Here is a 26,794-nt window from a genome sequence, read left to right as displayed (position 1 = left end):
ATATATATATGACTACTCCATTTATCTATATATAATAAGTATATATATTTATATATATATATATATATATATATATAATAATAAGTAATATGATATATATATATATAATAAATATATACATTTATATAATAATAAGTTGTCATCCACATAAATTATAAGTATATATATATACAGTGATGATCATATTTATTGGCATGGTAAAATAAAAGTTAAATTTTGTCTAATAAATTCTAAAAAAGGGATTAAATTAAAGAAAATAACAAAGTATATTATGTATTTTTAACTGGCCTTTCCGATGCAGCAATCGGATTTTAGAAAAAATAAATAACAAAGGAACAACAAACATAATTGCAAAAAACCCTTGTTCAAAATTATTGGCACGATTTATTTAATAATCAATTGTATAGCCTTTGGCCTTGATTACCTTCCTCAGTCGCTTTTCATAGTTTACAACCAAGTTGTTGCACTCTTCAGTAGTAATTTTAGCCCACTCTTCCTGACAATAATCCTCCAATTGAATAAGATTCTTAGGCTTCCTTTGCATTACCCTCAATTTTAATGTTCTCCATAAATTTTCAATTGGATTAAGGTCTGGGCTTTGTGATGGCCACTCCAAAACATTAATATGATTGTCCTCAAGCCATTTCTTAGTCAGTTTCGCCGAATGCTTTGGGTCATTATCTTGCATGAACCACCAACGACGACCAAGTGAGAGCTCTTTAGCAGAGTCTTTCAGGTTTTCATCCAATATTTTAACATAATCTTCCTTTTTTATGCTACCTGTGACCTTAACAAGTCGCCCTGGTCCAGAGGCAGCAAAGGATCCCCAAAACATCAAACTGCCTCCACCGTGCTTCACTGTGGGTATGGTGTTCTTAGGCAGGAAAGCTTCGCCAGATTTTCTGTAAATATAAGACACTTTATCATGGCCAAATAACTCTATTTTCGTTTCGTCAGTCCATAGAACACGTTTCCAGAATGCAACATCTTTATCAATATGACGTTTTGCAAAGGCTAGCCTTGCTTTCAGGTGCATAGGCTTCAATAAGGGAGTCTTTCTCGGACGACATGCTTTTAAACCAGCTCTCTTCAAAACTCTACCAACTGTATGTCGAGATACATTCACTCCAGAGGTGCTCTGTTCATCAACAATCTCCCCAACAGAGATCCTTGGGTTTTGTTTTACTTGTCGAACAATTTTCCGTTCATCTCTTGGGGAAAGAATCCTTTTTCTCCCTCTACCCTCTAAACTCATAAGGTGGCCTTGCGATTTGAACTTGTTTATTATGGCTCTAACAGTGGATTTGGGAAGGTTTAGCTTCTTTGAAATCTTATCATAGCCCTCCCCATTGGTATGGCATGCTACAACAAGCTTCCTGACGTCTTCGCTGTGTTCCTTAGTTTTAACCATGGCGATTGAAAATTATAATTTAGTCACTTATAATAGTTTAAATAAATCGCTATCTAAAAATTATCTGAAAAAAATTATTCACTGAATTAGCGTTAAACAAGCATAATATGGCTATAAAAAAGTTCAGAAAGCACGTAAACTGGAAATTGATTGATATTATACTGATACTAAAAGAAAAACAAAGCCGTGCCAATAATTTTGAACAAGGGTTTTTTGCAATTATGTTTGTTGTTCCTTTGTTATTTATTTTTTCTAAAATCCGATTGCTGCATCGGAAAGGCCAGTTAAAAATACATAATATACTTTGTTATTTTCTTTAATTTAATCCCTTTTTTAGAATTTATTAGACAAAATTTAACTTTTATTTTACCGTGCCAATAAATATGATCATCACTGTATATATATATATATATATATATATATATATATATATATATATAGGCGCGTAAGATTTTGAGGACACATATTTTCTGTAATTTAAAAGAAAATATACTAACTAATGTTTTTGTGCTTTCAGAAGATCCTATGGCAGATACTACTGCAACTAATGAGATGAAAAGGCACACTGTAATAGTGTCTATAGTAGTGTTGGCACGTTTAAGTGAATTGAAATCAGGAATCGGAAAAATCGGAGATTTTTGGGGTATTGGAATCGGGGAAAATTTGAGCCTATTTTTTGATGCCAAAACCGATTCCTTTAATTATTTATTTTATTTGATTTTGGTTTAAAAAAACATCTTCCAGTGTTTGTTGTAATGATGAAATAATAAATATTTATTGATTTAAACTTCCAGTAAGACTAAAATGTCTAGATAACCCCCTCATAAGTGTGTTTTTACGCTTGAGAATATATATGCACATTTGAGACGCATTTTTACAGAAATCGGGATAAAATAACACATTTATAGTTAAATATGTAGAGATTTATAAAGAATCGGAATCAGTAATTGTAACGGAATCGGGAATTTAATACAGAATCAGTAATTGTATCGGAATCGGGAAAAATATTGGTATCGTCCCATCACTAGTCTATAGTTTGTAGTGGACATGATTGTGTCTACAAAAGCGAAATACAATTCAGAAATTGCAAGATTTTTAAGTCGCCAGATCTTTCGTTTGCAAAATTAGAAAGGAGCTAAATAAGAACAACAGTGATGAATTGGCCATGATCGAGAGAAAAGAGTATTGCCAACATTCTGACTCAATCAGAACACCCGAGTTTGTCAAAAGGGTGCATGACATGAGTGACAAAAATCCTGGGACATCAATGCGACATTTTTTTTTTTTTTTTTTTTTTACACAGTGATCACCACTTATCAAGGCCCGGAAGCCACTCAGGGATAAGGGTTATTGCAAGTACATTACGTTAGTGTGGAGATTTGATGAAGTGTTTACTTAAGGGGGCGGTTCATTAGGAATTTGTTAACGTTGGACTTGAACACATCCAAGTTGTAGTCCGGTGGGAAGCAGGCAGATGAAACAGAGTTCCACAGGCGTGCAGTTCTAAGAAAGAAGCTTTGTTCATGGAATCCGCGTTTTGATTTAGGCACAGATAAAGAGTGGGGGAAACTTTTCACAGTGGATTCAGCTAGACGGGTGTTTTTCATGAAAGATTGGCGAGGGGGGACCAGAGATTGGATTGCCTTTAAGATCTTTAAGTGTCTGAACGAACAGTAAGGGATGTTGTTCATCAAGACCTCGAATGCAAATCATACATTCTTACGATACGAGGTCAGTTCACATCAACAAAAAATCCAGAGAATTGTTTCGTGAAAAACTCTTAAACAAATTGAAGCATCCAGAAGAACAGGAGTGTCTTTGGTTTTCTCTGATGAAAAAAACTTCCGCTAGCATCAAAAAGTCAATCAAAGGAATGATAGGTGGCTATGTGTGCACCTAACTAAAGTTCCAACTGTTGTGCACATAAAGTTTCCAGCAACAATTATGGTTTTTGGTCGTCGTGTTAGCAGTGGAGAGCACGTCATACTTCCTCAGTTTTTCCATTTGGCCTTAGAGTAAATGCAGATGCCTATGTCGAGACTCTTCAAACTTTTGTTAAGCCTTCGATAGACGATATAGCTAATGGAAGGGCCTGTTTCTTTCAACAAGATTCGGCACCATCCCATAATACTCTGGTCAAAAATTTTCATGAGGATGTCACACCAAATGTATGGCCTCCTAACTCACCAGACCTTAATCCTTTGGATTATTATGTGTGGGGCGTTGTTGAAAAGGAAGCTAATAAGCATCCCCATAACACCAAATCCTTTCTGATGAAAGCAATAGCCCGAGCAATGGAGAACATTAATAAAGACCACCTGATCAAAGCCTGCAGTCACTTTCGAACTCGAATTGAGTCGGTGATAGAAACCGAAGGAGGATATATACAGAATAAAATGTAGATTAATATTATATATATTTTTTTGTTTTCTAACAAGATGTTGTAAATTTCAACGATTTAAAAGTTTCACTATTTTTCTAAAAGTGTTTACAATGTTTTCAGATACCTTACGCACCATATATATACATATATATATATATATATATGACTACTTCATTTAATCACATAAATTAATATATGAAAATATAATTTTATGTGTAAATTTTCAGTATTTACTTCAACAGTGCGCAATGCATAGGTAGAGCTAGGTAGTAAGTTATAAAAATATATATGGCAATTAAGCTACACAGATTATTCTGCGTTTCATTCTCGTGAGAATTCGTCAAGCTTATGCAAAGATTTGTGGTTACCGCGCATTTTTATATACGCACATGCTACTGAATTTTTAGTTAGCCAATCAGCTATCTATGATTAATGTTTATTGTAGAAATATTGTTAATTTCAATGTATACCGTTTTCATTTAATGGGTTTAAACTGTTAGGATAAAAACAATCCCTGTTAAATACGAGTAGAGCTCAATGGATCTATTTTATAGTAACAGAGAAAAAATTCCATGATCACGTTAAAGGATGGCTGACCTGTAACAATGTGGTCATGGAATTTTTTTTTTACCCTAAAAGAACGTACCAGGTTTATGATGTACAAAGCAACTTTTTGTTAAATAAAATCGAATGGAAATCGCATCTGATGAGTTGGAAAATTTCTATGGGAAATTAAAATCATGAAATTTTCCACCCATTAACGAAACAGATGTAATGAGGAATTCCACAGTGAAATAAACGAAAAGTTATAAAAAATGTAAGTCTTTGAATTTCAACAAAATCTTGTACTATATATATATGTATGTATTTGTCATCCACATACAGTACTGTTTCGTTGCATCACAACTCATCAGTGCAGCTAGACATACACTTTTCCCCAGCCGTGGATCGAACCTACAACCATTGCATTGACGGTCGGCAGCTCTCACCATCAGACCACGAATCGGTGCTGTAAATATTTTTCCTCGAGTGTGTATTAAATCCACACCCACCCATCACAGGCAGTGCTCAAACCATCATTTGTTTACAAACAAATAAATAGTGGGAATTGCTTAAATACGCGTCGGGTGAAAATGTATTTACAAAGTGTTCAACCCAAAGAGGGTGGGAGGGCTTTAATTTGTCATCCACATGCAGTACTGTTTTGTTGTATCACAACCCATCAGTGTGGCTAGACATACACTTTTTCCCAGCCGTGGATCAAACCTATAACCATCACGTTGACAGTCGACAGCTCTAACCATCTGAATCACGATGTGTGTGTGTGTGTGTGTGTGTGTGTGTGTGTGTGTGTGTGTGTGTGTGTGTGTGTGCATGCGTGTGGTCAAACTTTTGTGAAAAAAATACTCAAGATGAGAATAGCAGTTCAAATAATCTAAATAACGTAAATTGTCAATCCTCATCTAAAAAATTATGAAACATTAAATTCTGTACAAAAATGTTTAAAGAATTTCTGGCACAAATAATTCTAGCAACTTAATGGAAACACCCTGTACACATCCAAGCATTATTTTTATAGTTCTTTCTTTAATTAATTACTCATCAATAATATTTTTAAACTACTCTACCAAAGCCTCATTATATAGAATTGGCTTCTTTTCATTTTTTTTTTATTTCAATTATTTAACCAATTCTTTACTTAATTATTATTTAACTTAACAAAATAATATTTTAAAATGTATTCAAAATATATCAAGCTTTTTTTTTTAAATTGCGAATATTTATACTTATTTTGTTTTGTCATAAATAATTTTTTTCTTTAACGTTTAAAGATTTCGGCAACTATTAAAACCGTCGCCTCCAAATGCAGAACTGTTTTTTTTTTTTTAAATTTTTCTTCTTCTTCTAATTCTTTAGATAATGAAGCGACAGCCAGAGAAAGAGCAACTAGCTGGAGAATTCGTTTGGTGTTCCTGGGACGTTCATCATCAGCGCCTGCACTATATCTACCACGAACATGACGAAAAGGATGTCGACTATAGAAATTGCCATACTATTTTGTCGACATTACAATTTGGTTTCAATGGCAAATACGATAGCATGGTATCTATTAAGCATTGTTTATTGAGTAACAAGTTGAATTCGGGCCAAGCTCATGGTGTAGTATCTGTTCTGATGCTACACTTTACATTTTCTCTCCTCAATCAGCAGAGGAGAACAACTTCATGACTGAGACAATTTTTATTTTTGTTCCTATCCAGAGTGCCCCTTTTTGGAGAGCTGGATTTTCCCCCACATTTAAAAACCGACGTTGTGTTTAACTCTGACCTCATGGAGGACGGGGGGGGGGGGCAAGTAAATAGGAACAAGTTCAATATAACAAAAAACCTGGACTATAAGCCCGATAAAAAGACGAGGAAATTCATCTTTCATGAATTGTTTTATGGTCAAACTTTTGTGGTTAATTTTTCATGTTTCAGTCATTAGTGGACAATTTTATTTTCTTTGAATTATTGTCAAAAATCTTTTCTAAAGCATTCAAACACTACCGTGTTTAAATATATGGTTAAGTGGTAGTTTTACTCATTTAGAACTGCTTTAAAGCTTTACCGCTCTCTCATTTTTCAACCAAATTTTAAACAATTGTTACGGTTTATAGATCACCTTAGCTATATTGTGAAATTTTTTTTTTTAATTTTCGTTCAGTAAAACAAAAATTATGATGACTTTACTGGTGTTCGAAATCGTAAAAAGAAAAACTAAGAAGGTGAGCGACGTTTTTTTATGACTGGTTTCCATAGCAACCACGTCACTTCAGCGACTAGTGTTGCTAGTAATTCACCGCCCTCGCGAAAAGAGAAGAAACAAGTGAAACAGAGAGAATGAAAGCAGACGAGTGCCGTACATTGTTTTACATATGTGTTTGTTACGTTTATGGGGGCAAAAAAATAAGACTTGAATTAAACAAAGAATAAGTGAATTTACTGGAAGCCTGGAAAAATCATGGCTTACAATACAAAAATGCGAGCATGAAAAGTAATATGGTTAACCTTAAACATGGAAAAGAAAAGGACAAGATATTCTAGTAAAAAATATAATAAATTTATAACTTAAAATATTGCAGCATTAAGAATTGATTATATAATGTTAAATTGAATTAAAAAAAAAAATCCTGATGCTGCAGTATTTTAAGTTATAAATTCATTATATTTTTTTTTACTGGACTATCTTGTCCTTTTCTTTTCCAGTTTTAATCACTAGTCCTTTTACTTTTCCATGTTTAAGCTTAGCCATACTACTTTTCATTTTCTATTGTAATAATATGATTTGATACTAAAATTATTTTCAAAGATTTACTTGATTTTTTGCAATGCCTCCGTTCAGTCTCAAGAGACAATGGATAGCTGCAGGGTAGCTGCATGTGTAATTATGAGGCAAGGGTTGCGCAATCTTCACACGTCTCCTGAATCGGCACTGCTTGAGTCCAGTGGCAAGGAGAAGTATAAGACGACTGGAAACAATGCCGAGATAAGCAGAGAGCACATACAGCACATGGAATTCCCAAATGGTCACCCATTTTAATATTGACCAGGCTCAATGTTGCTTAACTTTAGTGATCTAACAGGAACTGGTGTGTCAATGTGAATTATGCTGTATATACCTGACTTTATAGGATAGTTATAACATACTATATATAAATGCTAGCAGGGCTACATGGCGTTGTTCGGGGACCATATAAAATTAAATAGAAGTGTAATAATGTGAGTAAGACCTTAATTTTAAAATTTCTATCTCCCCCCCTCTCTCTCTCTCCAGCCATTTCTTTCTCTCTCCACCTTTTACCGTCTTTCTGCATAACTCTCTCTTTATCTTTTGCCTAACTCATTCCTTTCTTGTTTTATTGTGCTGAAAAAATGTAACACAGCATTCCAGCAATCTATCACTTTTATGGTTCCTTGACCTTTAGGCTAAGATCCGGCATTTTAGTGAGGATCAAAGTGTACAATCACTCCTTCTCTCTCTCTCTCTCTCTCTCTCTCTCTCTCTATATATATATATATATATATATATATATATATACATATATACATATATATATATACATACATACTATATATATATATATATAGAGAGAGAGAGAGAGAGATTGTACACGTTGATCCTTATATATATATATATATATATATATATATATATATATATATATATATATGTATATATATGATTCAATAAAAACCTTTTCAAATTTGGGTTTAATTTATGTAGGACAGCCTGCTGGAGTAAATATGGTTTGGTTATAAGGACTACTCACCACAAACATTTTGATTAAATAATAGATGAAACTGCATGTAGATTTTTCACTCTATATTTTAACAGTAGCCTGAAAACTAAGAAATCAGTGTTGCTAATAATTAGGGCTAGGACAACAGCATATTATTTTTATTGTTTTAACTCTCGAGTATATATCCGACACAGACACAACTAATCAACCGAGAACCACATCACTCTACATAAAAAAAACATATAAGATATCAATGGATATATATACCTGAGAATCAAAACAAGGAAAAGAATATATTGTTATCATAGCTCTAATTATAACCATAGCAGTCGGTGTAATATTTGAAAGACATTCCAATTTTTATGACGATTTATTTTATACGATTTTAGATGTCTCTAAAAAATAAAGATGTTGATGAAATATGGTTAATTCTCTTTCTGGCTCTAAAAAACGAAACATGAGCACTAATAAGTTAACTTGTTTTGTTTTGTTTTTGTTTGTTTAATGAAAATAATAACGACAGTCTAAAATATTTTTTAGATATAAAAAATATCTCATTGAAAATAAACTTCTGCTGTATTTTAAAAGTGACTGTAAATAATGTACTTTTTCCTTCAATAGATTGACGTTCCACTCAATTTTCCATTTCCACTTGATTCAAAAACCAATTTGTAAGTATTTTGTTCCAATAAATTAATATATTGTAATGTTAATATAATCTTTATACTTGATCTTACATATAAAATTAAGCCAGCTAAAGTGATCATATATTAATAGTTTGGTACTGGTGCACTTATTGAACCGTGCTGCAATAATAACGTTATTTAGAAAGCTATTCTTAACATGGGGAGGTGAGGACGTTTTGTAAATATTCTGTATTTTCACCTAACAATTAAAAAAAAAATATCGTAAAACTTTAATTTAACTTGAAAATACTATTTAACAATAGCTCGGTTCAGTAAGTGCACTAGCACCAATAGTTTTTGTTTTATTTTGTACATACTTTATTCTACTTTACTAGTAATTTATGACAAATGAATAATATTCTTAAAAAATATATTTCCAATGAAATTCATCGATTACATATTTAATCCTATCGATATTTTAATTTTACTTAGCACTATTTCAGAAGCGGTAGCTGGAACTGTTCTTTTACAGTCAAAAATCCTCCAACTGGCACTCATTAACAACCAAATTTTATATTATTACTAATTGGCTTTGTCGGCTCACTATCATTTTGCAACGACCATTACTTGAAGCATTTTGAAGTATTAATTTAAAACGATAGACATTTCATTCATAACTTTTTTTGTAAACACAAAACAAAATCTTTCTAATTTATTCAAAGAGATAAATATTAACATTTTGGCAATTTTCATACAAATCTATTTATTTTTTAAATGTGACCGTAAAGAAAGGAAAATAAAGTAGAAATCAATTTGCTTTTACATTTGCAAATTAGAAATAAAGCAGACCTTTTTATTTAATTTCCTAACGAGTCAATACTTATCAAGACCCATAGGCAACTCAAGGATAAGGGTTAATGTGTTTGTTGGAAGGACAGTGAAATAATAATAGGTGAGTCTGGTCAAAATTAGATCAGATAGGAAGCAACTCGACAAGAATTTGCTAACATTAGACTTGAAAACAACTATGCTATAGTCAGCTGGGAAACAGCCCTGCGATATTGTTTCACAGATGGACAGTTTTTGAAAAGAAACTTTGCTTATGGAAGTTCTATTTATTTTGGGGTACAGAGAGAGAGAGAGAAAGAGAGAGAGAAATTATTTATAGTAGTTGTAGGTAGACGAGTTTGTTTTTATAAATGTTTTACAGGAGGAAACTATAGATTGGAACTCAGTCGAGTACCTACCATAAAAATAATGACAGAGTAGAAAAAGACTAGAAACATCTCTTCTGTGAGAAAGCGTCTGTAGGAAAGAGAAAAATGACATCTCCCACTAGACCTCGAAATTGTTTTTGCACTTTGTCAAGACAGGAAAGGATGCTCTGAGAGTCATCTCTCAAGATGTGGCAGCAGTACTCCATAATATGTATTTCACTTTTATGCAGGTAGAGGATCCTATCAAGAGTGAAATACTTCCTGGTGCAGTAGAAGGATCCAATCATTTTTCCAGTGATCTTAGCAACAGATTCACTTGTTGAAAATCAAGCCAGTCGCCCTCAAAAAGGGAACGTTTGAACCTAAATGCTAAATATTTGTTGTTAGTCCAGGAAATAAAACAATGTTGCAAAACAGAACTATTGGTTATATTAAAATCGAAGCAGTCATTGAATTTTAAAACAATAACAGTTCATTAATAATTAATTAATAAAATATCCTTTTTCAAAATCAATATGCAAATTAGTTTGCCTTGGATCTGGTATCGCATATACAGGGTGACACAAAAAAAACTCAAAAACGGTCATCACCAAAAATCGAATAACTTCCAAAATTTTCATTAGATCAACACAAAACTTCAGCTACAGTAGGTCAAGCTTATGTAGCAAAAAAGTATGTAGCAAAGTTTCAAGTCTGTACTGCAAAAACTCTTTGTTTCACTGGCGCTTAAAAATGTGCTTCAAATAAGATCAGAGTTTCTGACTGCAGCAACGTTGTATGGTATCCTTGCTGATTTCGGTCGTTCACAGTGTGATTGTCGGTTAGTATCTTTACCATTGAGTTTATACACAGTCCCATGAGTTCTGAACGTGTTGACCCATCTGTAGATCATTGAGTGGACAGGAAATTCACAACATTCGAACATTTGAATTGCAATTGAGCTGCACGGATAGACTTCAAGGAAAATATGCCTCAAATATAAATGTCATTTTCTCAGCAGCCCATGACATCTTGAAGGTCAAATTTGGTGAACTCTTGGAACATTAGTTCTTCTTGATAAATATGAAAAAGAAAAAAAATTAATTATTTCAAAATTTATTCAAGTTTAAGTGGTGGCCTTTTTTTATCACCTTAAACATGAACAATATATAATAAAATGATGATGTGTCTATTGTGTAAAATTGAATTAATGTGAAAGCATTTTGATTTTACCGTTTGTGCAAGAAATGACTCCAACTTTTGCACTTGTTCATTCAGATTTTCTTAATCCTCGAACACATGTTAATATGAGAATTGTGCCAGATCTTATGTTGTCAACAAAATTTGGGGATTCCCTTTATTATTAAAGGGGCTTTAAATCCTTTTACAAAGGGCATAATTCTAGCTGGAGATGACAGTGGCTAAGTGGTTAATGACACGAACTGATAATCTGGGTGTGCCACGGTTTAAACCTAGGTCATTCCACAGAAACACTTTCACTTAGGGATGTTGACAACCTTAATGTGTCCCTCCCATAAGTACCCAATATCCTTTAAGAAAGAATTCTTAATAGAAAGATATCAGAGAAACGAATGCCAACAAAAATTATCATGAATAATGCTCAACACCAACAGCAGCAGGAAGGTGACTGTGATTAAGTAGTTAACGACACGGACTGAAAACCTGGATGTGCTAGGTTCAAATCCTGTTTGTTCCACAGAAATACTTCCATCAGATCCACACTTGACCTTGTGTCTAGCCTGCTGGAAAGGAGGTAAATTAAATAACTCTCGCCGATAATAGATTCTCTCAAAGGGAGATAAGTTGGGAAGTCCCTAAAGTGCTTAATATGCTAGAGAAGGCATTCATTAGGTTCAAGAAGAATATTTTTGATAATTTTAATTTTTATAATTTTGATTATTCTTTAGGGTGAAAAATATTTTATTCATATTAATGTCATATATTGGGTTCTATATGACATGGAGAAGTGTATATATGATGTGTAAAAATTGACATATAGATATATATTTGTGCCTATTAATCATCTAATGATTGTTTAAACATGACATAACAATAATAACATTAACGGAAAACATACCTTATCCATCTGGGTTTATCTCGATTTGACAGATCCTCGAAGTAACTGCAAATGAAGATTCATAAGACCCGAACCCTTAGTGATATTTACAGCAGCTTTATTTACCAATGTTTCCCCCCTTTAGAAAACTGCAATACTGGTTCTAGGTTCTTACTATCAACATTTTCCCCTACTCGGAGCCATTATAGTCCACGACCATCTTTTCTTCCTTTGACTACCAATTGGGTTTGTTAACATTGACTCCCAACTCTTGACTAACAGTATTTTAAGGCTATTTTATTACATCATTTTGTTTATGTTCTAACATCATTTTTCATCAAGCTAACATTTTATTTTGTGCTAGATATGAAAACTAACATTCTTTTCTATTAAAATATTTTAACACAAATACTTTTATCTATAAATATTTATTTTGCTATGATAGCATTCTTTCTGACATTCTATTTTTATAAATATTAATAATGGTCATAATAATATTCAGCCAGCACACCAATATCTAACGCTAATAATTTTTTTGTTTTCTTTTCAGACCTAGCTATATTGATATTCCACTCTGTACTTTTATTCCGGGTGAGACTTATATCTATATTTATACACTTTTTTTGTTTGTTAGATACTTTAATCACATTTGTATTAGTTGGATTATTCGGACTACTGTTCTTATCTTGGATGGCATTCTCGGACTGGTTCAGCCAAGGTAACTTTGTAGCACAACACATACAAATACTAATTCATAGGTAATAGTCTTCTGAAGGTTGAAGGTTCAATCTTCAGTACAGGCGATGCTAAGAATAATATTATAAATTAGAGAAGACAGAATTTTAACCAATAAAAAACGTCCTTTTAATTAATTATAAAAATTTAACATCAGCGACAAACTGTTATGTTATTTTATTTATTTATATTTTATAATTTTATTTTACCTTACAAATTATATTGAAGGAATAGATTTATTTCTAACAATTAACATCCTAAATGAAAATAGTAGTTTAAATAATCCAAAGAAAACAAATTTTGATTAGTTTGTTGGAATTTGAAGTCAACATTCCTTTATATTAAGATTGATTGCAATTTTGGTTGCGCCAACATTTGTCGATATAATAAAAATGAACGTATACGTGTTTCACTCGATTTGCAATATGAAGAAAAGGAAGTCGGAGGAGAGGAATGAATAGGAATGAATTAAGACTTCTACCCGTTCATGACTAATCGGGTAGAAGTTTTCAAGTAATTTGTAATTGTAGTCTTAGTATCGCCCGTACTGAGGCTTGAACCTTCAACCTCCAGAAGAATGTCATTTAGAATTGATTATCATTTAGCACTTTTATCCGTTGCACCACAGATCCTTCTGTACTGACATTGGGTTGAGATTAGAATAATACTCATCACTTTGAACTTGGTTAAATAAATCAATTTTATAAACTAATTATTTACTTTAATGTCGCATTATCTATATGATACATTTTTTTTTTATTATTTATTTATTTATTTTTTTAGATCGGTCATTGAACATTGAAGTGGTTACACTTTCTAATGGTACATTCTGCGTGTGTTATCAGCCAACATTATCCAAAGAAAAATTTTCTCCACAAGAAGAAAGATCAAACAAGGTATATTTCTTTTATTTATTTTTTTTTTTTCTCATTGTTTTCTATTACAACAAAAATGCGACAATACACAACACAAATTGATTGAAGATAAGAAAAGTGAGAACTTAAATGTTACATAACGAGAAAAAGTTCAAAGGTCGATGATTCTCAGAGCGGAAGTCACAAAACCATGTGATTTCTGGGCAAAGCTTTTCTCTCTCTTAGATGGCAAGATTTGAAAAAGGGAGGACGCATGCATCCGCCCACTTTCTCCAATGAGAATGGGGGGGGGGATCAGTGTGCATGATTTGGCTATCTACCTATCTATCTATCTATCCTATCTTTTTCTTTCTTTTTACTAGTGTATCACCAAAGGCCACTCGAGCATAAAAGCTAAATGAAATAACACTGTGATGGTTGGTAATGATGGTCTTTAAGCTTGAAAAGTTTGCTAGAAATGACGTCATAACGTTAAAATTTGAGAGGGTGACAAATTTTTAATATAATACAAGATTCAAGCAAGCAAGGTATGCCTGGACGGTCCACAGAGTTATAGCATTATCAAAATTATATATAAGGTTTTGCAGCAAAATCATAACTTGATAGAGGCTCGACGATTTATTTAACAATAGTTGTTAATGCATTATTTTTCAATGTAACACCGTTGCTGGGGGAGCTGACCATTTTTAGGTAGTCGCAAAATGAGGCACATGCTTTGGTGACAATGTCCTCGTCTATGATGGCAAACGCTTCCATGGCGAGAGCATTTAGAAAGTTGATTGTGCTGTGGGTATGCTTGTTGGTCTTAGCATCGATCACGCACAGTGAGTACTAGGTGAATCTCTGATACCTTTCCAGCAAGTTCTAGGGAGATTCTATTTTTAATAATGTAGGAATCTTACTGACACCTGATGAGGGATTTCGTTTCTTTGAGACAAATATTTGTCTGCAACATGTGATCACTCCAAGCTACTTTACCCAGATTAACATGTTCATCTCAAACCCTGCTAAAACTAATTAGAAATATTATGGTAACGCAAGAATTTTTTTTTTTTTTTTCAAGTAAAACTATGTATTTAAGATGTGATTTTATTATGCATAGAAATGACCTCAGTCTAGAAGGATGTCTCCTTCACTGACAAAGGACAGTAAAAATCAATGTCCTAAGTTCTCAATTCTAACGTCGGTTTTTAATGTAGAGAAAATCCTCTTTCCCCAAAAATGGGATACTCCGGATTTGAACAATATAATCTCTGCCTTTGTTTATTAAAAAGTTTTGCACCTACATAAAAAAAAAAAAATTAATATTCCCTTCATCTTTTGTTTTTTTTTTAAATAAAACTTTCCGTATATAAACAATCGGTCTTGTGACAAAAAACTAAACAACTTGGAGTTTTTTCTTATTTAAAAATCAAATGTCTACCAAAAATATGATATAATTATTAAATCATCATCGCAATTCATCAGATTTTGATGATGTTTGACACCATTTCAACTGACACCAAGCAAAAATGGAAGAAAAAATAAAAGTTTCAAAACAAAATGTTTTGTATTATTGAGCGATTTCATTTGTTTTTAAATAAAAATAACATTTATCTATGCTTTTACCAAGTAGGTTCTGCTTTCAGTCAATCTTGTTGGTTTGTCATTATATTTGTTGGTTTGCTTGTGTACAGCCTAGCGTCTCTATTGCTTGAGCACTGGTCGCTAAACTTTATCAAAATATCGGCCATGTTCTAACTACGAACTGGGATATCTAGATCAACGGTCATGGAAAAAGATGCACATTTGGCAATAATTTCGATCCAGTTCATCATAAAGACATACTACTTGACCCATATTGTAGCCAATGAAGTGCTGAGCCTTATATAATCTTGACCTAAAATTTAAGGTTGAAATTTCCGGTTTTTTTTTTTTTTTTCTCCAAATTTGATGTATGCTCTTTGATAACTGCTGTAACCTTGCAGGCCGGTAAAATCAAAACAAACACAATGGTATAATTAAGAAATGTATATTAACAAACATACGGAATAGAAATACATGTTATGATTCTTGCGACCATAACCACCAATCCCAATGTTTAGATGTAACTATATTTATAGGATTTGTATAAGTCCGTAATTCCTAAAATGGATAATTCAGCTCATCTCATAACAATAATAGATCGCTGGAAAAATACTTGGATAATTCTACCGCTCCAGTAGGTATCTCATTGCTGATGAAATCCTCAAAGGATTATGGGATAATTGCAAAGAAAGGGAGATAATAAAAAAAAAAAAACAAGTTATCGAACTTTCAACAGTTTTTACTATTTAACTGCATATAAGAAGGATTGTTGCCTGAAATAAGAAGGGCCAGCATTTGTAAGATGTCGACTGGATCTCCCAGGTTGGCTATCAAAGAATCCTCATACCGATCATGATACCACGATCTTTCTTTTCAACTTTAATATTTGGTTTCATTTTTTCATGTATTTTTATTTTTTTGTGTAGGTGGTAACACCAGACCCAAGTTATTTTATTTGTGATCCTACCAAAGGAATAGTGTTCATCTATCCCATATGTAGAAATGACATTGCGCCATCACACAAACTGTATGTATTAAAAGTTTACAATAAAGAATGTTCAGAAAAATTTGTTTCAATAACTTATGATCTGAAAATCAAGTTTTCTAGATCCGTATACAGATATAGAACATAATCCCGAGGTTGTGCCATCAACTTTCCAAACAACCTGTAGTATGTTTCAGACAATGTGTTCTCTGCCCTTCATGAGTTAAATATGATTTTTATGCTGATTATTTCTGTGTATTTAGTTTCTTACTTCGATCTGATGAATTCAGGATTTTGATATTTATTTTATTTAATTAATATTCATAATCAACAGGAAATCATATTTAAATATAGGAGAAACATAATTGGAAATTATGAAACAAAAATCTCAAGATTGTTGTTATCTGCAACTGTGTTGCACTTGTGTGCTTACCATTTTTTATTGACAGTGTGACACGGACATTAAAAATACTAGACGTTTTAGTCTATTAAAATCGGGCAAAAGTTATAGCCCATTTACTTAGAATTAGTGCTTTATGCCAAATCATTGGTTGAATTTATGCTCATTTTTTTTTTTTAATCATATGGTTGAATTTATACTCATTTTTACATTAAATACTAATCTCTGTTAATTCATAACTGTATATGGAATGGATGCCATAATGCTTACCTTACTGGGCCTTATTATAACATAGGTCCATACAAAATTTCAGCCAGATCGGCTCAGTAGTTTCCAACAAAAAGTGAAACTTAAATACTAATTCCTATTAATCCCTAATTGTGCAATGAACGGATGTCATAATATTTAGTCCACTGCACCTTATCATAATAAAGGTCCATATAAAATTTCAGCGAAATCGAACTTGTAGTTTCCGAAAAAAGTGAAATGGGCAAACAAACTAAAAGAAACAAGCCTCGCGTGCATGCCCCCCCCTCTTATGCGTGCATGTGAGATGACGCCACAAAAAATAGTGAAGAAATCATGAATGTGAGAAGTGTGAACGGCCAACATTGCATTCACATTTTCGACAAGTTTTAGAAAAATCTAATGAATGGGGCAAAAGTTATGGGGTAAAAAGTGTCAGTTTTTGAGCTCCTTGGAATGCTGAATCCCAATGAAAATGGACAAACAGTGCAGTTTCATGCCTTAAGACATGTATATTTGAATTCAGTACCATGGAAAACCACTATATAGACATACATATCAAGTTTTTGAGTAATATGAAAAAAGAGCTCCAAAAAGGCATGTTCTTTTAGCCCAGAGGGATGCGAACCAGAATTTTGCCAGAGTCACCCATACTGAATTTATATTCAAAATAATGGTCTCTACATTTTGGCCAAGTTTTAGGAAAATCTAATGGATGGATCAAACACTATGGAGCAAAAAGTGTCATTTTGGGCCATTTTGGGGTATTTTTTACCTCTTTTGAGACCCTGGGGACGCCGAATCCTAGTGTAAATGGATAACAGTGCAGTTTCAGGCCTTAACATCTGTATATTGGAGTTGAACACCGTGAAAAACCACTATATAGTCAGACATATGAAGTTTTTGTAGAAAAATATGAAAAAAGAGCCGCAAAAAGGAGCGTTTTTAGCACTAAAAGTCCCCGGGGACACGAACCAGAATTTTGCCAGGGTCACCCATACTGGATTTATATGAACAATGGGCTCTACATTTGAGCCAAGTTTCAGAAAAATCTAATTGATGGATCAAAAGTTATGGGGCAAAATGTGTCATTTTTGGACATTTTGGGGGAGCAATAGGAATTATTGCAAAAAAATTTTTTACTGTACACATCTATTTAATGAAATACAATTTGTGGCAAAAATTTCAGAAAAAAATAATGGACGGTTATCTGGCAATCGTCCGGACGCCACTGTAAACATAGGTCTCTTTCCAATAAATCGGGGGGACCAAAAATACTAGACGTTTTAGTCCGTTAAAATCCGGCAAAAGTTATAGCCCATTTACTTAGAATGAGTGCTTTATGCCAAATTAATAATTAAATTTATGCTCATTTTTGCATTAAATACTAATCTCCGTCAATCCATAACTGTACATTGAGTGGATGCCATAATACTTAACTTGCTGTGTCTTATTATAACATAGGTCCATACAAAATTTCAGCCAGATCGGCTCAGTAGTTTCCAACAAAAAGTGGAACTTAAATACTAATTCCTATTAATTTCTAACTGTGCAATAACTGGATGCCATAATACTTAGTTCACTGCACCCTATCATAATAAAGGTCCATACAAAATTTCAGCCACCTGATCAGATAGAACCTATAGTTTCCGATATATACCGATTTATATATATATATATATATATATATATATATATATATATATATATATATATATATATAGTACCTGTTTCGTAGTGCAAAATCAATCACTTAATTATTATATCAATCAGTGAATCTATCATGCCCTGAACTCATCATCATCATGATTGATATAATAATTAAGTAATTGATTTTGCGCTACGAAACAGATACTGTCAAGAATTGTAAATGTCAACTGAATTAAAGAAATAAATAATAAGTAATGAGTTTTGGATATAGTTTTTTGTCATTTATTCACTTTATTGCTCTGTAATTACATTGAGCTTCTTAAATAAGGATTGGTATATATTATAAGAAAATATATTTTTACAGAAATATATATTATTATTATTATTATTTTAATTTTCTTAATACCTACAGACACTAGTGTTTCATTCTTTCAGAAATCATCAGTGTAGGGGTGACATAATTACTACCAGTTGGGAGATTCGAACCCCATCATGAAGTTATCTCTGACTCCATTAGGGAGGAACAAACCTCACGGCCAACCTCAACTGCATGAAATATCGTTGAAATTTAAACATTTATTTTTAAACGTCGTTACATCCGTTTAGAGTGATCTAATGATTATAAAATCATGATCTGTGTATATATATATATATATATATATATATATATATATATATATATATATATATATATATATATATATAGCTTTTCATTGAAACCTAGCCATGGCATCAAATCGCTGTTATTATGTACTCTGAATTACCCTCCCCAGGCGGTGGAGTGTATGCCTTACAGCATTTGGCTGAATATTTCATTTTTTAACACAAAAAAAAGCAAACAAAAAAAAAAAACTGTTGAGATTCTCAATGTTAATATTTCAATTCTGTCTTTGTTTTTCTTATTTTTCAGGATGCTGACAAAAAAGATGAAACATTTGATGTTGTGTATTTCATTTGTATGGTTCATCACGGTAAAAATATTTTTCTTCATCTTTTCATTTATGTATCTTTTCATTTGTCATTAATAATAAGAATAATATCAAGTCACCCATTTGGATCACACATTATAAAAAAAAAAAAAGTAAAAATTAGATAGTAATAAAAAACAATATTAATATGAAATTGAAAATTATCAACATCTTATGCATAAAGTACTCAGATTCTTTTCTCCTTTTTTTATTAACCAAAATAGTTTTCTTAAGAAAAAAGTAGATTAAATAATATATTTCGTTAGACTTGGTATTGTTCTATAACTCAGTATTGGCCTATGTTCTTTTATCAGTTCTGCTATTTAATTCTAACAGATATATTGTTGTCATAGCGTGTATATATAGTATCAATGCAATGATTAAATAATGACATCGTATTTTGAGTTGTAAGTCATTTTAGTTTCAGAAAAGAAGAGAAATGTTGTTCCAAACAAAATGGCCACATAAATCCAGAAACGCTTTGAATTGTAAAAGCTTGCAGATGATGAAGAATAGAGTCCCCTGTAGGCAGCTGATCTGAAGAAGTTCTGAGACAAAGGACACAGTTCCTTCCGGTGTGGAGACGAAAGGTTTGGTGCAGGAATTCTTAAGATATTTAGTATATTCATGGAGTGTTTCAGTTTCTAAATGGTTGATAGTAGAGCGCGGTCCCATCTTATTGATCAGTTCTTATCACCTCTGTCAATAAATAGAACCTTCCAATTCTTAGTAACAATACCCTCTTTATTATACCAAAAATAGTGCAACGTTGCATATTCATAATTGCAGTTAAATGGGCTGGTAAACAGCAAAACAAAATAAAATAAATACAATAAGCAAAAGTTCAGCTAGAATTCGCCACTGTCAACTTTCTCTCTCAACTTCCAGCACGTGTTCTCCCCCCTGCCTCTGCCAACAGGCATTTTATTAGAAAACTGACTCCATTCCATTTGCATACGTGTGCAGTGGAAGAGGAGATTTCGTGAGATTCCATGACACTGCACTTTATAAATTCGTGGCTGCCATCTTTAATCTCTCTATCTCTCAGATTCCATCCAAAGGTAAGTTGTATAACCACACAATGCACACACACGCGGGCGCTTTCTTCTTTGATTATTACATTCAACTCTACAATAATCAATGCGTGTGAAAGTGTAACAATACAACACATCCAATAAAGAGTTCTTTTAACACATAGAATAAACATTATACGGGACAGTTCTTTAAACAGGATGCTACTCCAATCCACAAAACTTCCCTTGCCGACAAAGAGATATAAACAGGCACCCTTTTTTTTTCTTTATCCTGCTTTCTTTATGTCAGCACTTGACTTGGAGATGCTGTAATAGATATCTTCCTAATATCAGATTGCATACAAACAGCGCAAAAGCAATTTCTTTATTCCAGTTTTAAATGTAGCTTTATTTTCGGATGTATGTCGGGCTGAGCCGCAAGTCACCATGTAATTCTCAGATGTTTATTGATTACATGATTGGAACGTCCATCGTTTCCACTTCCCTGACTCTCTCTCTCTCTCTCTCTCTCTCTCTCTCTCTCTCTCTCTCTCTCTCTATTCGGCCGTTACCTAAATAATCAGCTGTTCCTTTGTTCTCTAAAATTGACTTCTTTTGACATTAGACAATTACATGATTCTTTGACATCCAAGATCAAGCCATTTTTGTTATTGTTTGTACATTCCCGTTGCCTTTTAATTGTTTTAAATCTTTATATTATAAATTCCCCCTAGTTAGCTGTGTAAATTGCATTTTTATTTAGTTAACCCTACTTGCTCGTTACCGTAGGGCCCCAATCTGTCATAATATTGATTTTTATTAGTCATGAATAGAGGAAAGTAGAATAGTACTTACTTTCATAATCACAGTTAATAATAGTAGGAATAAATTTAACAAGAAAGTGCTTTTCTATATACATTGTTTCGTTGGCTATTTTTTCCTTGTCTTTAACCTACATTCAACTAGAGAGAGAAAGGAAGAGGGTAGATAGGGGAAGAAAGAAAGAAAAAAAAACAGGTGTAGTTTATCTATTTAACAGCGTCAAGAATTTGTACTTGTCATCATGGGGTAATCAGTTAGTATACCGAGCTTAGAGATTGTGAGTTCGAGCCTCACCCAGAGTATAATTATTCCCACTTTGATCTTGTACCCAATGGAATTAGACATTTCAAATCACAATATGAAGCAGATTGTTTTACTTTTATTTCTATGTAATCTTTGAACGATGGCCGGTAGTCCTTCCAAGACTGATAAAATAAATTGAAAAAAAGAAAATTAGACTTAAATTGCAGAGATTATTGAATAATTTCTGCGGAAGGAAAATAATTAAAACACACACACATACACACACACACACACACACTTTGTTCACAGTGAATTCTCACCAATAAAAATCCCAGTGTCACCCCCTTGCGCTGCAACACTAAAGACCAGCTGAGTGCCAGGATCCAGTTGGTATTCAGATGTTTCTTGAATCATACCATTAAAGCTGTGCACTCCAGATCAAAGTTCTTCCTGGAGGCTGTATTAGAGGTTTAGGTTAGCTTCTTTGGATGTGCTGTATTCAGAAAAAAAATCCTCTGAGAGATGCACGTTGAATTTTGAAAATACATTAATTATTGATCTTTTATCTTCCCTTTCCCAACAGTATCAAATTTGTCTCAAGCGTACTATAAATTCCATCAATTTCCACGCTTCTAAAACAGACATTTCTATAACTTTTATTTCCATTTTTACTCCTATTTTTTAATTTTATTTCAGTCCATACTCTCCAAGGGTCAGTCTCTAAAGTTCCTTATGAAGCCACATATCGTAGACTCATTTTCACGTGGTACAGTGAGTATTTTTGAAATCATCATAACATAGAGAACGTATGCTAACATAGTTTATTGGTACTGGTACAGTTTGTGACCAATGCTGAAACTGACTTTTCATCGGCAGCTTTTAGTTGTTTGTACATAAACAAACGGAAGATGCTAAAAACGACCGGCATCAAAATCAAAACGAGCCAATGCTATCAAACAGGAAAAAATAATGAAACATTTAAAGCAAGAAAAAAAAAACCCAAAAAAACATTGTATATAAAATTTTATTAAAAAAATAATTTTTTAACAAAGAAAATATAATAAAACGATTGTTATAGAATTTGTGTTTTTTGTTTTTTTACACAAAAAATAAAATTTATTTAATTATTACTATTATTTTTTTTTATCTATATATATATATATATATATATATATATTTTTTTTTTTTTTTTTTTTTTACTCTGGAACAGCTTTTAAATCAGATCTACTAAGCTGGGGTTGGGTTAGTTTAGGGTTAGGATGAATAAAAATAAAATTTTTACATTTTTTTTTTTTTTTGCTGGGATGGGGTAATGTAAAAAAAGAAAAAAGTTTTTTGATATTGTTTTTAGGATTAGAGATTCGATAAAAAAATATTTATTTTTTTTATTTTTAATCCTTTGGGAGACTAAATTGTTTGACCTAAAATGCTGAAATTCATCATTGCTTTAATCAATTGTCATAACTTATTGAATTTTAGGATTTATTCAATTCGCAATTACAAATTGTCATTTGCTGCAATCTGATTAGCTAAGTGCATCGGCATCTTCCAGCTATTGACATAAACCGATGCCAACAAAAACTCAGTTTCAGTACTTCTTTGTTTTTATTCTATAAACCATCATAACAGAGATGATAGTATCGATAAAAATATTTAATTTTTCTGTTTCATTTTTTATTTTTATTAAGACTTACATCATCACTTAATTTGCGCATGTTAGCGTTAAAGAATTCATTAAATATAGATATAAAATATAGATATAAAAGAAAAATTTGTATAATTATAAAGTGAAAAATATATTTTGGAACTTTAATGTAGCACACGTTTCTTACTTGTATTATTTTGAAAAGAACTGATCAATTTAAAAACAAAATAATCCATTTTTTTTTACAGATGGTTACCTTGTCGTCTGCCTTCCAGGTTTTTTCATCCACATGCTGAATGTCAGTATTGAGTATGAACCATGCAATCACATTTTATTACATGGTAAGCATTGCTATCGTTTTTCTTAGGAAATTTTTTATTTGGACTCTCAGAGTTGAATCACCATCACCATCATCATAATCATAATCAGGGAGCTGACGGTGATTAACGATGTGGATTGACAAACTAGGTGTGCAAAGTTCGAATCCAGTTTATTCCACAGAAACACTTTCACTTTGGGATGTTGGCAACCTTCACATGACCCTTCATGTAAGTATCCAGTGTGTAACGCAGTGTCCGTTTACATACATGCAAACATGTAAACACCATCGCAAGAAAACAAAGACAAGGAAAGAATTCAACTCACTCTTTTTTTTCAGTGAAACAACAGAAATTTATTTACAGGTACTTTCAAGAATAACGCCTTGTCTTCTTGTTCAAAAGTCTTCTCGTACTCCAATGTGATTAACAAAACTTTGCTGTGTTGAACACGTGCCTTTGCTCGTTCATGTTTAGGACACATCTTTTCTTGTCGTTTTCATCCCACGTGTGTAAGGCATCTATTTCTGTCCTCTCTAACGCGATCATTGGCCTGCACACACGTTTATAATCTTTTTTCTTTCCTTTTTCCTTGCTGTGACGTCACTTCTCACATGGCTGGGTCATTTGCATGCAGCTGCTACCATACGCGCATTTGTGCTCTGTTGCAAATGTCTTTCTAGAAAGAATTCTAACTGGAAAGATACCGGGGAAATAAATGTCAACAGCAATTATCTGATTCATTCGAAATGAATGAAAGAATAATGCTCAACAACAACAAAAACACATCATCATCATCATCAGTTTAATGTTCTGTTCACAAGCTAGCACTTCTAAACTCAACTATCTGGCCAGGTTTTTATCTACTCTATTTTCTCTCAAGTCCATTCTGATTACTTCCCCCTTTATTTGCCTCCTCCTGCCAACTGACCTTAGTTCTTTACCTGAACTGTTCTTACTCTCAATATAGTTTGGTTTGGTTGTTTTGTTTTACGGCATATCAACCCTTTTCGAGTTATTTAATGCCGAATCTAGTTATTTTGGAAATAGTATTCATGTTGCATCCAGTTATTTTGTAGAAGGTTTTTATTCTTTAACCTCTTTGCATCTTCAATCGCTAGTTTGTAGTGTTTGGTTTGGTTTGGTTGTTTTGTAGTGGATTTTATCGTTTTTGTTCCCTGCAGAACATGAATGAGTTTTGCAGTGGGAGAGGGAAAAGTGTTACAGTATCAATGCTTGGTACATTTTAACATAGGAAACCAGTCAGGAAATGAGGGAGATAGAAAGAGAAACAGCAAATGAGGAAAAGGAGGAAAAGATGGGTTATTGTTTTTGTTTTTGGTTTTGCAGAACATAATTAGGTTTTGCAAAAGGAAGTAGGAAAACAAAATGCGTCCATGTTAGGTGCATTTCAGTTCAGGAAGCCAATATCTTCAGACAGCCTGATCTGGTAGCACCAGGCTCTCAATATAATAGTGCAATATAATTTAGTTCAATATAATTATAATCATACAAACCAAAAAAAAAAAAAAAATATCAATATCAATATAAAATCAAATACAGTGTTATGATTAATTATAATAAAAAAAAAAAATTAAAAAGACTGGATCTTTTTTGAATTTCCAGCAACGATAACTAAATCAAGTTGTAACAAATGGTGATAAATCTATTTACAAATTTCACAAAAAGTTACAGAAATTATGAAAACGGAAACTGAACTTACTTTGGCCTCATGCTGTAATGGGAGAAGCAAAAGCGTAGGAAGCATTTATTGGGTAAAAGGAGAGGGGCGGAGGAAATGCATTGTGGGAGAAAAAAGTTTGAAAGCGAAGATGGCAATCTCAAAAAGAGGTCAGTTCGTTGCATTGCTGTGAGAAAGAGAATCTTGTGAAAGAAGGAGAAGAAAGAAAGAAAGAAAGAACAAGTAAAAAATAGATAATAAACAAAAAAATATTTATGAAAATAATTCAGACAAAAAGAAGTAAAATATAACTTTTTTTTTCATAGCAGAGATTAATCCCACAATGCAGTTTGGCATATGTTCACAAGTCTATAAGATATTCCATAGAAAGTTTGTAAAATAACCTTTTGGGCCAGACTTGACAAAAGGCATTTAATATATTAAAAACTCTTATCCTAGAAATAAAGCCCCCTCAAAGAGGTTCATTGAGCCATTGCGACATTACAGTCAGCACATCAGCTGTTAATCTTTCAAATTTAAGTATTTATTCAGAAAATACTTACTTCTTTAAGGAATAAATTAGTTTTTTTATAGAACAAACAGACAAATTGTTAAAAAAAACAAAAAAAAAAACACGCTTTTAGATGCAAATAAAGGGAATTTTTTTCTTTTTAATTAAGTTTGGATTTAAAATCCGAAATTAATTAAAAAAAAAAGATTATTAGAAAAAAAGAAAAGAAAATTCTTTTTATTTGCATGTAAGAGCGTGTTTTTTTTTTAAAAACAGTTTGTCTGTTTGTTCTATATTTTTCACTATATTCAAGATGCTTCTAAGAGTCGACACATTTTCAATTAGTGTTTTTTTTTTATCTATATAATGCTTAGGCTTTTAGTGTCTGTACGTAAATTATTACCAACCCAACTTTTTAAAAGATGCGGTCGCCCAAGATGAAATTCAAAAAAGTAATGTGTTTAAATTTGTTAGTATTTATTTCCCTTACCTTCCCCATTCTCTACGGGGAAATACAGATACTAAACTCAATGCTATGGGACATACAGAATAAGAGAAACATACGCTCAAATACAATATACCTTTTATTTACATGTTGAAACACATAAAATTGAACACAGCACAAAAGAACATACAACAGGTTTGAAATCTTGTTAAGACGACTTACTTGATTGCAGTAGATAAGACCACACAACTACTTCAAACAAATATCTTCCTTTCGCGGGACGTATCAGAATCTATATATTTCTTTATATTCAACCACATGTAATTCTGTCTGTCTGTCTGTCTGTCTGTCTCTCTCTCTCTCTCTCTATATATATATATATATATTTATATATATATGTGTGTGTGTGTGTGTGTGTGTGTGTGTGTGTGTGTGTGTGTGTGTGTGTATCCCCAAAACATTAGCATGTCCAGTGTCACGACCATGTAAACTTGTTTATACTAATAAAAATATATCTTACTCTTCTTTCATTGAGCACTCTTAATAACTTCGTTAAATTCATTATTTATCACTCTTGAATACCTTTAACCTGATACTCACACACACACACACACACACACACACACACACACACACACACACACACACACACACACACACACACACACACACACACACATATATATCCCAATCAAAATTTAGTAATTTACATTTTAT

At 32.5% G+C, this 26,794-nt stretch overlaps 1 protein-coding gene across 1 annotated transcript in view; it reads left to right on the top strand.

Moving 5' to 3' along the window:
* LOC145243396 (protein pigeon-like) overlaps positions 1–26,794 on the top strand; it is a 123,570-nt gene that overhangs the window by 37,950 nt on the left and 58,826 nt on the right. Inside the window, exons 8-14 of the mRNA XM_080106241.1 lie at positions 5,712–5,897; positions 8,698–8,747; positions 12,526–12,566; positions 13,494–13,606; positions 19,343–19,403; positions 22,175–22,249; positions 23,372–23,464. Of these exons, the coding sequence (XP_079962367.1) occupies positions 5,712–5,897; positions 8,698–8,747; positions 12,526–12,566; positions 13,494–13,606; positions 19,343–19,403; positions 22,175–22,249; positions 23,372–23,464 (619 nt within the window). The remainder of the gene's footprint in view (positions 1–5,711; positions 5,898–8,697; positions 8,748–12,525; positions 12,567–13,493; positions 13,607–19,342; positions 19,404–22,174; positions 22,250–23,371; positions 23,465–26,794) is intronic.

The sequence above is a fragment of the Euprymna scolopes genome, chromosome 22 (assembly GCF_053919585.1).
Source record: "Euprymna scolopes isolate OS-2025 chromosome 22, ASM5391958v1, whole genome shotgun sequence".
NCBI classification, from domain to species: Eukaryota; Metazoa; Mollusca; class Cephalopoda; order Sepiida; family Sepiolidae; genus Euprymna; species Euprymna scolopes.
The sequence above is the reverse complement of the archived record's forward strand: the minus strand, read 5'-3'. Positions and strand labels throughout refer to the sequence as shown.